The sequence below is a fragment of the Balaenoptera physalus genome (assembly GCF_965194825.1).
Source record: "Balaenoptera physalus genome assembly, chromosome: 17".
Taxonomy (NCBI): domain Eukaryota; kingdom Metazoa; phylum Chordata; class Mammalia; order Artiodactyla; family Balaenopteridae; genus Balaenoptera; species Balaenoptera physalus.
Window position 1 is genome coordinate 4,903,435 of NC_138895.1, and position 14,717 is coordinate 4,918,151.

The window sequence follows — 14,717 nt, forward strand, 5'->3', positions numbered from 1 at the left end:
ATCCTTTCTAAATTTGTCACCAAAAATCCATTTTTAAGGCTCTACACCTACACACTACGGTAAAATAACAATACCATCCTTTTGAGTCTTCCTCAGGAAAGCACACAGAGGCAAACTACCTACAAAATAAAGTCAAACTCCTGAGCATAGCATTCGAGAGCCTTTAAAGCCTAGTTTCAGTCTACTCTTCCAGGTTCATCCTTCCGCATACATCTCACCCATGAATGATTCATCTTCTGGTCCTGAATACACCCTGCATTTTATTCAGTACTGGGGTGTGTGCATGTTTTAACACAGGTAGTTTCCTATTAGGACTATAGTAATGAATCTCAGTTTTTCCATTCAGCAACATATCTTGGACGTCTACTTGATATACACACGTAGTGATTTTTTTTGATGATTTTTTTAATGGCTATAAAGTATCATAACGAATTCCTATCACAGTACATTTAGCCATTTTCCTATTTAGGGACAACTGGATTGTTCCCAATTTTTCAAATATTGGTTGCAATGAACTTTCATTTACATGCATCCTTGTGCACTGAATGTGTGAATTTATCACTAGACTGGATTCTAAGACGGGCAACTGTTGATCATATGGTACACCCATTTAAATTATAACAGAAACTACCAAATCATCCTCCTGACTGGCCACACTACAGTACTTTCTCACATGCACTGAGTGAGAGTTCCCATCTCCACATTCTCATCCTTTAATGTCAACAAACTTTAATTATTTGCCAATCTTTTGAGTAAAAATGCTATCTCAGTGCAGTTTTAATTTGCACTTTCCTAATTACTAGTGGGCTTATGAATCTCTTATTGGCATTTATATTTAGACCATTTTTAGACCACATGGTTAGACCACTTTTAAGTTGGATTTCTTTTCTTACTAATTTATTATTTTCTAAGCTATGTTGTCAATGACTTGCGGTGATCTGCCCCATCTTTTGATGTGTCTTTTAGTTGTCTTTTTTGAACAGTTTTTGTTTTTTTTGCATCTTCTTTAAGACCTTCCGTACTTGGAGATCATCAAATATTTTCCTATATCTTTTCCTGCTGATCTGGAATACCACTTTTATCATTTACTAAATTCACGTTTCTGACTTTTTAATCTGTTTCATGTATTTGTGATGATCCTTTCCCTGTACCAACGCCGTAATTTTAATCATTATAAATGTTAATGGTTTTGATATGATAGGGGAAAACTTCCTCTTTTGTTTTTTCAAATTTGTCTTGGTTATTCTTGTTTGCCCTTTTATATGAATTTTAGACGTTGATGAAAAAGCGTTAGAAGTCCGCTGAATTGGTAAACGAACTGGGAGTGTGGGCTGTAGAGCAACATCTCCACTACGCTGAGACTCTCTATCCACTTCACCTTTTTTGAATTCCATTTGTAAAGTATACAGTTTCTCCATAAAGTTTTTATGTGTTTTTTTGTTAGATTTAGTCTCAAATAGCATTTTTCCTTTCCATTTTAAAAATGATTATTGGTGGTATATGAGTAGTTACTAATTCTGTGTTTATCATTTGCCCATTTCCCTTGCTAACTAATCATATTAGTACTGATAAGTGGATTCACTTGGTTCTTTCAGGCGTCTCTTCTTTTCTCATCTCTATACTTATTTCCAGGAGCTCCAGGACAATGTTAAATAGTAGAGGTGAGAGCCTCCTTGTCCTGGCGCCTGCTTACGGGACTCACTTTAATACTTCTCCACTTCTCCAATGTGGATCATCTTTGTTGAAGATTTCTGGTACATTCCCTTTATTGAAGTAGTACCTTTTAGTCTTCACTTCCTAAGATTTTTTTTTTTATCATAACTATTGAATTTTATAAAACTACATTCTATGAGACTGACCTGCAAATCTCCTTTTTGTGTTCTCCTTAGTTTCGATAGCAAAGTTCTGCTAGCTTTGCAAAATAAACTATGTAGCTCCACATTTTTTCTTACCCTCTCAAACACAGATGGGCGTTATCTGTTCCTTAAAAGTTTAGTATAACTTGTGGGCTCTCGGCCCTTTCTGAAGGGAGGAGGATACAAACTTTGACCACTGTTCCAATTTATTTCACGATTACTGGTCTGTTTCTCTCTCCTTCTTGAACCAAGTTTGATCATTTCTCTTTTCCTGCAAAACTGTCTATTTAATTTTTAAACAAAATGCTGTGAAATAGTTACTCAATTTCTTTCCCACTCATTCTTCAAAGCCTCGTTCAAAAGTTACTTTCTCCATGAATAGTGCTTTCACTTTTGTCCCACAGAAACAAGAATGAACATTTATTGAGCATTCACCTGCCAGGCACTGTACTGGATCCGTAACAACTATCTCATTTGGTCCTCACAGAATCCCTGCACTGATGAGGAAACCCAAGTAAGAAAAGCCCATGTAACTTACTCGAGGTCACACAGTGGTACGGCCAGGACGCAAGCCCACATGCGTCTGACTCCACGACCTGTGCCCTTCCCCACACCACACCTCCTACTAGAGGTGCGCCCGTGCTAACCTGCACCTGTGATTTTCAAATGCTGGTTGCCATCACTCATTGAGTTATGTAATCACTTTAGTCAGTTATAGTCAGCATTTTTCTTTTTAAATGAGAGAGTAGAATAGAAAATAGAGCAGATCGCATGAAGAGAGTATATACACTTTTGATAAAATAGTATATACCTGTAATGTATATACTGGGTGGCAAAATGCATTTCTTGCTAGCAATAAGAATCAAAACTTTGATAGCCTAAAAATATACCTTGAAAATACTAGGAACCTTGAACATAGTAGGTGTGTGAAGTTGAACTTAATAGTGACCAAGAGCCAAGTGATATATTTTAGTGCTTTCCAAATTATTGGAGAAAGATGCTCTGTAATGATGATAGCTAACATTTGTTGAACTTTTATTATGTAATAAAAATTATTCTAAGTACTTTACATCAAGGCCCAGTGAATCCTTACAACAACCCATTTTACAGAAGAGGGAAATGAAGTCCAGAAAAGTTAAGTATCTTGTTTGAAGAGAAGGGTTATTTACATAGTCTTAAAGGAGTTCTCCCAAGACATTTATCAATTACAAAGTAAAAAATAGCAACTTTGTGGTGGAGAAACCTAACAGACACCTCCTTAACCACGTGATCAAAGTCACCATCGCCAATAATAAAACATGTCAACATCATGAACCTCGGATACAATGTGCTGAGAAGGACCCACCATCAGAGGGATTCTTATCAAAAATGCACAACTTCAATCAACTTATGGAAAACATCAGATCTAAATTAAGAGACAGTCTACGAAATCACTGAGCAGTACTCTTCAGAAGTCTGAAGGTCATAAAAGACTAAAAAACCGTCAGAGATTGGAGGAGACGTAACAACTAAATGCAGGATGGGATCCTGGTAAAAGGACAATGGCAGGGAAAGTGGTAAGATGTGAATAAGATCTGTAGTTTGGTTGATAGTGTTATACCACTGTTAATCTGATAACTACAAATGGTTATGTAAGATGTTAACATTAGGGGAAGCTGAGTGAAAAATAGGAACTCTGCACTATTTTTGCAACTTTTCTGTAATTCTAAATTTTTTTAAAATGAAGTTTAAAAAATCATAATTGTTGCAAAAGGAAGGGAGGAGGAGGAAGAGGGAGAAGGGAGGGGAGAAGAAATCAGGTAACCTGTCCAAGGTCCCCTAGCGGTGACTGGCAGAGCCTGGTTTGAACTCAGGAGTTGGACCCAGGAGTCCTTCCCTGGGGGAAAGACAGAAGAGGGGGAAGGAAACTCTTACCCAACTGAAGGACAGCGGGAATGTTCTCTTGAAACCCCAATTTAATTTTCCCATAAAAAACTCTACTACATATGGTTTAATTTATAGGACCCTTTTAGTGAATAAAGTATGTCCATTTCTTTAAAAAATAATAGTAAAATGTGAAGTAAAAAAGTCAAAATTTTTATAGTTTAAAGGCTGTAAGCAACTTGAGGGTAGGGGCTTCATTGACAGACTACCTAGAAATGCAGGTATTTAAGAAATACCAAATTCATGTTTCTTGATGTAGTAGAATCAGATTTTTTTGAAAAATGATAGAGCACTTACATAATATACGGTAGAGGGTAAAATTTAACTTCAAAACAGGAAACACTGGATAGATTCTTATACAAAGATACTTATAGTAAACCAGTTATAAACAAACAACAGTTCAATAGGTAACTAAATTAGTTACAGGATTTACAGAGTCCATAGGGTCCTTATAAGTCATGTAAGGAGGCTTAGCGACATGAAAATACTAGTCTGCCACACAAATAAAAAACAATGAACACACAGAATTCAACTGCATGGTAAATTTTAGGTGACTATTATTTTGTTCTTTATTTTTACTCGCCACATTTTCTAAAATGAACATTTTTATTAGTTAAAAAATTCCTCTGAAGATTCTTTACAAAGCATAAATTAAAACTGATTTGACATCAATACAAAATCCAAATATGCACACAAATGCCTTTTGTGTATGTCACTAAAGAACAGAGTTAAGAAAATCATTTTAAAAGGCATCACTTATCTTAATAAAATATGTTAAATTATTATAAATAAAACATTAAAACATGGTAAGAACTCTATATTTTACTTCCTCTGAGCCATAGGTGCATATTTTTAAATACCTCAGAGAAATAAATAATAAATACCTCAAAATTATATATGCTCCTACAAAATAAGTTTAACACTTGAATTTATCCACATTAAATCATGTCTCCTGAAACAGAAAAAAATTCAAATTCCCTACAATATATATTACCCTGAAGTATAGGGGGTTATAAGTGGGAGGGGGACATAGTTTCCCGAGTACTGTAAACGAGGGCACTGAACTTCTGTCTCACTGCTTTAAAGACAGTGAACAAGAGCAGTCCACACAGACACGGTCTCTGGTCACGGAATGCTGAAACAGCATCCTCCCTCAGGTGAACAACCACGAGCAGGTGTGAGAGCTGTACGGACTGGCAGGGGCATGCGTACTAATGGGTAAATACTAAGAATTCAACACATCGACGGCATGTGGTTCCTGTTTGCATAGCTGCTGACAACCACTACTCTGACCCTGAGCCCAACCGGGGACAAGCCTGCGGCACAGCACAGATCAGAGGAGCACAGGCCTGGAACCAGGAATCGGAGGCTGCATCCTGGCCCTTCTCCCTGGTGCCCTGGCGTGCCTCGGGCACATAACAACCTCGCCGTTCTTCAGTTTCCTTATGGGAAAACTGTAAAATGGACATAACACATGGACTCTCTCTACAGCGTCGTAAGAACTGATGCACGTTAAGCATTTGACTGTATGGCACAGTCAAGCGCTCAAAAAAGATTTGCAGGCATACGGAGGATTAAAATGACAACACGTCAGCTGAATAAGTCACACAGCAAATGGAAAACGGGCAAATTTTGGTACATATATTATATCTAATTTAATATTATTACTATTTAATATTATTTAATATTTCATTTTTTAAAAATCTCTACACTGGGAAAGTCAAACTTATTTTGAACAAAATGGAAGTAAATGCAAAATATTTTCAAAACAGCTTTCTATACTGTTTTAATTCATCTCTTACTCTCTTAGATTCTTAACTATTAATTTTTTATTTGAGCTTATATTAATAGTCTACGTTATTACGTGGTTCTTTGTTTAATGGAAACTAGTGTGCTCAGAAAAAATCATTTTAAGAAAGACATATATATGCACAATGCATGCAAACAGGTAACAGGAAATAGTAACTATCCCTTCCATTATATTTTTCAGTATTTCCTCAATCAACAAAATGGAAGGATAACACGGTTTCAGCGCCACCCACACAAACAGGAGCCCAGAACTCAAAGTAATCTCGCTTACCGTGCCAGACGGCCGCGTGTCCATCCCACAGCGTTGCCACCGTCTTCCTGGCACCGTCCCATAAATTATGAGAGTAAGCTTCTTTTAATACATTCTTCTTCTTATAAATGTGTAAGAAAATAATAGTAAGGTAGAGAAGAAAGATAGTAAAGTAAGGAAGTATTAAAAGTATGAGTGGTGTAAAAACCCACAAGAGATAGTTTGCAAAATTCCAGTAGTCCTCCAATTGCTCCACACCAAACCATTCTTCAAGTACGTGGATCAGACAAGTCATGTAGGGCATGGAATCCTGTCCCGTACCACAGGTTTGGTTTTTGTCTATCATTTTTCTTTAGGTGAAAATGACAAATTCAGTCTCTTTCTTCGACGTCATGGCAGGTCTTTAATTTAGCCACTAAAAGGGAAAAATAATCCAAAGTTATTCTCTTCACAGCTGAAATGTTAAATGTTTTAGCCTACATGAATACTGTGTAGTCCTTTCTTAGTACCAAAAATGAGTAGATTGTTAACAGTTAACTTTGTTGCAGATTTAAATGTGAAAATGGGTTTCATTTGTGAAGTGTGTTGGGTTTAGCTTCTGAAATAACTCACAAGCTACAATTACAAGAGGAAAATAAAGCTGATGAATGAAATTTCAGATTGATCTTAATAATGTGACTTATATCTTAAGTGGATCATACTGAACGTTTGTATCTTAAACTAAGTTATGTTGAGATAACTATTCTTCATAGAAGAAAACATCAATATCTGATTCAATAAAAGTAACCCAATTCTTAGGAAATGATGACATACATTTTTAGATATTACCTTTTACAAGCAAGTTTATAGAAAAGCTCTCTGTTCCTCTGACATTATACAATAATACAAATTGGTCAGTGTCATTTTTATCTTATAGTCACTAAAATTTCTCTTGTATCTTAAAGGATTGAAAAAATACAGCATACAATTATTCTATGTCATTCTCTAAACCATTCACTTAACTTACCAGAAATTAGATAAATATCTTGTCCCAAGCTTCAATGTCTGTATTCTGAAAAACACAGTATATAAAAGGAAGAAAAATACGATTTAAAAAAAGATAATCATTAATACCCAGAGATAGAGTTTCCATAAAATAAATGGCAAGACACATTCACCAATGTGTGACAATTACGCTTACAGCCCTATACTAGTGTATCACAATTAAAAATTATACTCACACTACCAATGCTTTTAGAGAGGACACCTGTATACAGTGTTTTAGCTCCACACTATAAAGCCCCACCTAAGACATTTTTTAAATTCACAGCTATAGAAACTTTGCTTCTTCAGAGAAAAAGTATGAAGTTAAGATGTGTAACAGACTCTGTCTCTTTTTAGTAATTGCCAGATAATAAGCTGATGGTCAAACATGATATTCGATGATGCAATTATATTAGCCCTCATGATCATGTTCTCCTACATAAGATTTCCTTCTTCCATTCCTATTTTCTCTGCTTCTGATTCTACCCTTAGAGATATTTTATCATTATTCCATACCATATAAACTTAATGAAAATCATCTCAAGTCCTTTGAGGATGAGGCAGGAGATGAAGAAATGAAAGAAAGGGATGGAGGGAGAGGGAGAGACAGATATACAAGAGCAATTACATGTTGTCTTGAAGCCAAGATTATCTTGCTAATAACTGGCATATTAGCAGGGCACAGAATTGACTTGTTCTTCCAGGGTTAGAGGATTTAGTCCAGTTTCCTTGTAACCAATAGCATTTATCTGTGAGAAATCTGGGCCTGTTATGGTAACAGAAGGTGGACACAGCAGCACACATTAAGCCCACAACCTGTGTTTTATTTACATCACATTTTAATCAATCCATGTAAAGAGGCAAACGGCTAAAATTTACCAGTGTTTGATCATTTAGAGTGCAACATGGCAAAACTTACTACTTTTTAAAATGAGAGCTTTCCTCACTAGGATGGCTATATTCAAAAAAAAAAAAAAAAAGGAAAATAACAAGTGTTGTTGATAATATGGAGAAATTAGAACCTTCATACATTGCTGGTGGGAATATAAAATGGTGCAGTCACCATGGACATCAGTTTGGCGGTCCTCAAAAAGCTAAACATAGAGTTACCATTTGACCCAGTAATTTTAGTCCTAGGTATACACCCAAGAGAACGGAAAACATATATTCACACAAATATCTGCATACAAGTGTTGACAGCAGCGTTATTCATAGTAGCCAAAAAATGGACAACCCAAATGTCCATCCACTGATGGATAAAAATATGCTATACCCAGAAAACAGAATATTATTCAGGCACAAGAAGAAATGAAGTACTAGTTCATACTATGATATGCGTGAACCCTGAAAACATTATACTAAGTAAAAAAAAGTCAGATACTGAAGGCCACACCTTGTATGATTCCATTTACATGAAATACCCAGCACAGGCTAATCCACACAGACAGAAAGGTTAGTGGCTGTCAGAGGCTGGGGGAGGGGACAATGAGAAGTGACTCCCAATGGAAACAGAGGTGTCTTTGGGGGATAATGAAAATGTTCCGGAACTGGATGGTAGTGATGGTTGTACGACCTTGTGAATATACTAGAAACCACTGAGTTGCACATTTTTAAATGGTGAATATTATGATGAACTACATCTCAACAGAAAGAGCTTTCAAATATTAATACATTAAAATTTACAATTGGGGGCTTCCCTGGTGGCGCAGTGGTTGAGAATCTGCCTGCTAATGCAGGGGACACGGGTTCGAGCCCTGGTCTGGGAAGATCCCACATGCCGCGGAGCAACTGGGCCCGTGAGCCACAACTACTGAGCCTGCGCGTCTGGAGCCTGTGCTCCGCAACAAGAGAGGCCACGATAGTGAGAGGCCCGCGCACCGCAATGAAGAGTGGCCCCCGCTTGCCGCAACTAGAGAAAGCCCTCGCACAGAAACGAAGACCCAACACAGCAAAAATTAATTAATTAATTAATTAATTAAAAAAAAAAAGTCAAAGAAAATGATGCCAGATCATTTGTCAAAAAAAAAAAAAAAAATTTATGATAGCTTCTCAAATATGTTAAAAGAAGCTTTTCCCAGGCCTGAAAACCAATCATTTTCGTGATCTGACCCTTACTGCTTAATACAATTGTCCCAATAATCTAGTCTCAGGACTTCCCTGGTGGTCCAGTGGTTAAGACTTCGCCTTCCAAAGCAGGGAGTGCAGGTTCGATCCCTGGTCAGGGAGCTAAGATCCCACGTGCCTTGCAGCCAAAACACCAAAACATAAAACAGAAGCAATATTGTTACAAATTCAATAAAGACTTTAAAAATGGTCCACATCAAAAAGACTTTAAAAAAAAAAATCTAGTTTCATTTCCAATTTTTAATAGGATTGTAAAATCTTGTGATTTTAAAACACCTTCTTTAGTACCTCGCCCCACCCGAATTGGTAAAAGAAGTATACCTCTTGTGCGTAGTTACGTTCTGATTTATTACACACACTTAGCACACACAGTGGAGGGGAGAGGGACAGTGCAAAGGCAGACTCCCAGGGACGGAGGTTATGCAGACCCCTCGCAAGATCTAGCCGTCTGCTAGCGGCGTCCAAGAGCTGCACGCAAGGACCGGCTCCAAAAGTGATCAACCCTGAATTTGATTTAAAACCTTGCAGAACAGAAAACTCAAAAGGCGCCCTTTCCGCCATCAAAACCGTTCATCGAGATGCTAAAAAGATCTTCCTTACACTCACTTCGTTGGCATCTTCCCCATGGACCTAGCTCTGCACCACTGAACCTCTTCCACTAGACAACCTCTCAAGTTGTAGGACAGCCATCACAAAGCTACAGAATCCTCTTTTCTAGTCAGAATCCTTATTAATCCTTTCAGCCACCCCTCGGACCTGGTTCCGTCACCTTTCACCACTCAGGTCGCGCCCTGTGACTGACTCTGCTTACCCAATATCGAGCAGAGCAGGTAGAGTAACCCGCCTGGGCCTGGGTTTGCTAAGATCGATAAAACTGGGATAACAGTAGAACTTAGATATACTACATTAGATGATGGAGGTGCCATGGAGACGACATCCCGCAGGCAAGGGGGTAAGGAGGAGAGGGCTGCTACGTTATACAGCGTGGTCTGGGAAGGCTTCTCTAAAAGGATGTTTGAGCCAAGACCTGAGGACGTGAGGAAGCAAACCGTGTGGGCATTTGGAAGAGAATTCCAGCTGAAAGAACGGTGAGTACAAAGGATGTGCACTTGGGGTGGTCAGCAAAGCAGTCAGGCTGAGGAAGAGGGACGGGGCGGAGGGGGGGGCAGTCAGAAGTGGGGAGCACTGCAGAACTTTGTGGGCCAGCTTTCACCTAAGTGAGATGGAAAAGGCACCAGAAGGGTGGGTTCTAAATGACTGCTGTGTGGAGAATACATTGCACAGGGAGCAAACAGGAAGTTATTGCAGTCACTGAGATGAGTGATGAAAGTGGCTGGGACATGTGTGCCAGAGTGAGGGCTGTAAGACACGATCAGCTTCTGGATATATTCTGAGGATAAAGCCAACAGGATACGCTGGTGAATGCCTGCAGAACGTGAGCGAGAGGGGACGTCCGATATGGCCTCATGGTGTCCAGGCAACGTGGGTTTGTATCCTGGGAGGCTCTGCCACTTACCGTGTGACCCAGACAAGTTACGTAACATCAGTTTCTCCATCTATAAAATGAGAATATCAACAGTACCTACCTAATGAGACTGCCGTGAAAAAAGCTCAGAAGAGTGCCTTCCACCATAAAGGCACTAGACAAGTGTTACTATCACCATCATCATCATCGTCAGCTTGCTGGTGAGAGGATGGAGTTGCCAGAAGAACAGGTTTAGACACCGCAGGAATTCCTGGCCATCAGGAATTCAGGTCTGAACACGTTAAGATTCTACTGGACATCCAAGTGGAGATGTTCACTAGGCAGCTGGACACAAGCAGAGTTTAGCAGGAAGGTCAGGGCTAAAGAAATATACCTGGGATTCGGTGACATATAGACCAGTATTGAAAACCGTAAAACTAAGGAACATCCCTTTAGGGAATGAATATAAAATAAAAAAGTTGCCAAGACTGAGCCTTGGGGCATTCAACACTTTAGAAGCTGGGAAGCCAATGAGGAACCAGCATTCTCCTTCCAGGCGTGGCATCTTGGATGTCAAAGTAAGAAAGTGTTTCAGGAAAGAAGGAGTCCTCAGCTGTTTCATATGACTGACTCTGGGAGGTCTAGTAAGATAAAAATCATTGATCCTTGGATTTTACAACACAGAGGCACTGACAAGCCCTGATAAGAACGGTTTTGATAGAGAGGGGATAAAAGTCAGGTGGAGAAAGTTCAAGAAAGAATGGGAGGGAATGAATTGGAAATAGCAAATACGGACAACTCTTCAGAGGATTACTGTTGCACAAAGGAACAGAAAAACAGGTGGGTATCCAGAAGGGAATGTGGATCAAGTTTGTTGTCTTACGATGAACAAAAATACAGAAGTTTTTAATACCAGTGATGATGTATCAATGGGAGAACGAGAAATGCATGATGCAAGAGAGATTATTGTTGAGGCCTAGGCCAGAGGGGATAGAATACAGTGTATAAGAAAGAGGATGCCCCCAAAAAGACTTACATCGCTCGGTTTTTAATTCATTTACTCAATAAATATTTATCAAACAAGTATGTAGTTTGCGCTCGGCACTATTCTAAACACAGGGGATATGTCACTAAATAGATCGTTATATGAGAAAACATATGTAAAAGCACTTAGAATAATATGCCTAGCACATGCTAGGCACCTAACCAATGCTGGCTAACTAAACACAGATGGATGTAAACTCTGTTCATCCAAATTTTTGACAAAAATGTGGACCAAGACAGTGTCCTAAAGTTTGTCACTAGAGAACTATCAAAGGAATGTAAATAACAAGCTTTTGAATTGATAAAATACTTACTTATGATATAATGGGAAAATGGCCTTAGAACTCAATGAATACAACCTCTTAATTTTGCGGAAAAGTTAATAATAGAAAGCCAAGTTGACTTACCCAGTTACTAAATTAATTCAGTGAAAAACCAAGAGCCAAAATTAAAACCCAGTTCTCCTACTTCCTGATTTTCATTATACTTCAAGTCTCTCTCTCTCTCTAACAGAAAGGCTGAAAATATGAAGATTGCAATTTCTATCTTCCCTCTGCTTCTGCCTGGCCCTTCTTCCCCTCCAATTTACCATAGGCTGTACGTGACTCCCTACCACTTTATTGTAATCCAATAAAAACTGTAATCGTTAAAAGATGTTTTGGGGGAGATATAATATTTTAGTTACCAAAATTCTAGGTTATTTCCTAACCCCTCCCCCCAAGAAATCTCCAGTGAAACAGTCCTATGCATCACATATTTTCCCATCTGGAATTCACGTAACTTGTAAGAAGAAGTTGACAAGCTGAAATATCAGCATGTTGACATTGATGGCAAGGAACATTTATAATAATTAACTTTATAGATGTTTAAAATCAGAATATTTCAAAAACTAATAAAACAGGATTTTTTTGTTTTGTTTTCTACAAAAACTTAAAGAAATAAATCTATTCCTTTTTTTTTTTTTTTTTTTAACCATTACTGGTACTTTTAGCACCATGGATGGTAGCAGATTCATTTCTTACTTTTAGTATATGAGCCACATTGAGGATGTGCTGAAAATGCCAATTACAAGAAATACTCACTGAAACCCAAATTAATTTTCCCTTTTCCTTTTTGCAGATTTAATAATGGTTTAACAGGGCTTTTGTACTCAGTTTTAGTGAGTACACTCTACTTCAAACCATCAATAAAACTGAAGTTTAATATTTCAGTTATGATATCTGGCAAACTCAACCATTTTATCTCTAAAGCAATATCTTTTGGATTTCAAGCTTCGAACTCTAGGTTCTGAGATGAATTACCTTTCAAGGTGGTTTTTTTTTTTCAATCCTAGAATGTCCTAGCTAAAATCTTCCACTCTGTCTCATAATTATTGTTCCACCCTTATTTTCTTAACTATCCTCATCCCCCAAATGTTAACACGACCGTACTGGTGTAACTGTGCAGCAGTCTTATCTTTTTGAATCACTAACATGAGTAAGGCAGCAGTAAGGATGCGGGAATAAACATTTCATTTGAACATTAACCTTCTACTTCCACTCACCAGTAAATGCGGCCAAAATATTAGGGGCCATTCTAAACGTCTGGATTTTATCTTAGCTCTTACATATTCTAAAGGAATACCAAACCAACTCCGGCATCCATCGCACAAGCCAAGTCCTAAGTGCTCCGACAACCTTCAAGTCTGAACGTGCTTCAGGAGGAAACTGCCTGGGCGATCTCAACCAATGCCACGCACCAAACACTGATTGCTTTTTTCAAATCCAGCAGCGCTGCTCCAGTTTTCGACATCCTGGTTTGTGCACATGTATCTTTCGTATATAATCAGCAGCTGGAGGGCTGAGCCCTGTTTCACAGGCTGCAGACTCCGGAGACCGAAACAGAGCCAGGCGCCTCCAGAGTACAGACCCACCCGGACTATTAACAGCACAGGTGAGAGGTCTGATACCCACTTCGGTCCTTCCAGCAGTCCGAGAAAGCAGGTCCTACGAATCATCCCTATTTACAGATGCTCACAGCGAGGCCCAGGAGGGTTCCGTGGCCCGCCCGGGTCACACAGGTGGTATAAAGGGGCATCGACCAGGACTCCCTCCGGGCCTGACGTGTGGACGCGACCCCCCTCCCCACGACCACCTTCGGCTTCACACAGTGGGCTCCACTCGCCTCCCTACCAGAGCGGCCCCGGGAAGCCCAGGGACCTGCAGGGACGGGGGGAGGCACCTCGCCCCGACCCAAGTGGAGGCCGCGCCCGCCGAACTGCAGCGTTTGGGGCGCGAGGGGAGATGCGGGCCGAGGTGAATGGGCTCGTTGTGACCCAGGCAGGGCCTTCCCTCCCGGCCACTCTGGGGCCCCAGCCGAAGCCCGAGTCCGGCGGGAGGCCGGGGACTCCGCGCGGCCCCGGCGAGACGAGAAGCGCGGCCGCGGCGCCCCGGCCCCGGAGGCTGGCAGGGCGCCGAGGAGCGCGGGGAGGCCCAGGCGGGGACGACGCACCTCGGGCAGCAAGCAGAGGGGGCTCGGCTCGCCCTCACCCCGCAGCAGCGGCGGGAGCTCCTCGGTGGCTCACCCGGGGAAGCGGAGGAACTCGAACGGCCGTTCTCCCCGAGAGACCCGGAAGGAAAAAGCCAAGCGCCGGCTGCAGCCCGAGCAGCCTTGAGTGTGACACCGCCCGTCGCCCCGTCCCTTCCTGTGTCCCCACCTCCGGAACCACTTCCGTCTGCGGATTCTCCCGTGCTCCGGGCTGGAGCGCTCCTGGGCCCGTTCCTCCCCGGCAGCCGGGCGCGCCTCCAGTCCTGCCCTCGGTCCCCAGCAGCCGAACAGCGGCCGGGAGGCCTTCCCGCGCCGTCTGCCGCGTGGCCGCCTCCTCTGAGGCGCGACGATGTACTGCGAGAAGTGGAGCTTCGTGGCGGAGATGTGTCTCTTCCTTGAAGACCTGCGGGAGGGCTCCTGCATCCTCTGCCTCTGCTCCAGGGCGTTTGTGGAGTAAGTCGCACGCGGGCCTCTTGGTTTCCCGACCTGTAGGGGTTGGGGTGGCGATGGATCCCCGGGACCGGGGCCAGAGTGTCCGACCGTCGGGTACAGTGGTGCCTGAGAGAAAGGAAGAACCGTCCTCGGGCTTTACGGCGTGCTCGCCCACGGCCCTGAAGTGATGGAGTAAGTCTGCTCTGCGGGCTGTTAGGAGAGAACGTGGTGGCCCGTGTTTGTCATTTTACACTCGTCAACTGAG

The 14,717-nt window shown here is 41.0% G+C and overlaps 2 protein-coding genes across 11 annotated transcripts in view; one reads left to right on the plus strand and one right to left on the minus strand.

Annotated features, from left to right (window-relative positions):
- Positions 1 to 14,138, minus strand: part of TMEM68 (transmembrane protein 68) — a 33,007-nt gene extending 18,869 nt beyond the window's left edge. The window contains exons 1-4 of one of the 8 annotated variants that reach the window (XM_082433082.1): positions 13,985 to 14,124; positions 6,845 to 6,889; positions 6,051 to 6,253; positions 5,860 to 5,959 (exon numbers count right to left, since the gene is read on the minus strand). In XM_082433082.1, the coding sequence (XP_082289208.1) occupies positions 5,860 to 5,959; positions 6,051 to 6,104 (154 nt within the window). In that variant the 5' untranslated portion in view covers positions 6,105 to 6,253; positions 6,845 to 6,889; positions 13,985 to 14,124. Of the gene's footprint in view, positions 1 to 5,859; positions 6,254 to 6,844; positions 6,890 to 7,489; positions 7,628 to 13,037; positions 13,954 to 13,984 lie in introns of those variants that run through there. The other 7 variants (XM_082433078.1, XR_014255432.1, XM_082433079.1 and 4 more) reach the window with 7 other exon arrangements.
- A 77-nt stretch (positions 14,139 to 14,215) lies between these two features.
- Positions 14,216 to 14,717, plus strand: part of TGS1 (trimethylguanosine synthase 1) — a 35,889-nt gene continuing 35,387 nt past the window's right edge. For all 3 annotated transcript variants that reach the window (XM_082433005.1, XM_082433006.1, XM_082433007.1), the window contains exon 1: positions 14,216 to 14,473. In XM_082433005.1, the coding sequence (XP_082289131.1) occupies positions 14,370 to 14,473 (104 nt within the window). In that variant the 5' untranslated portion in view covers positions 14,216 to 14,369. The remainder of the gene's footprint in view (positions 14,474 to 14,717) is intronic.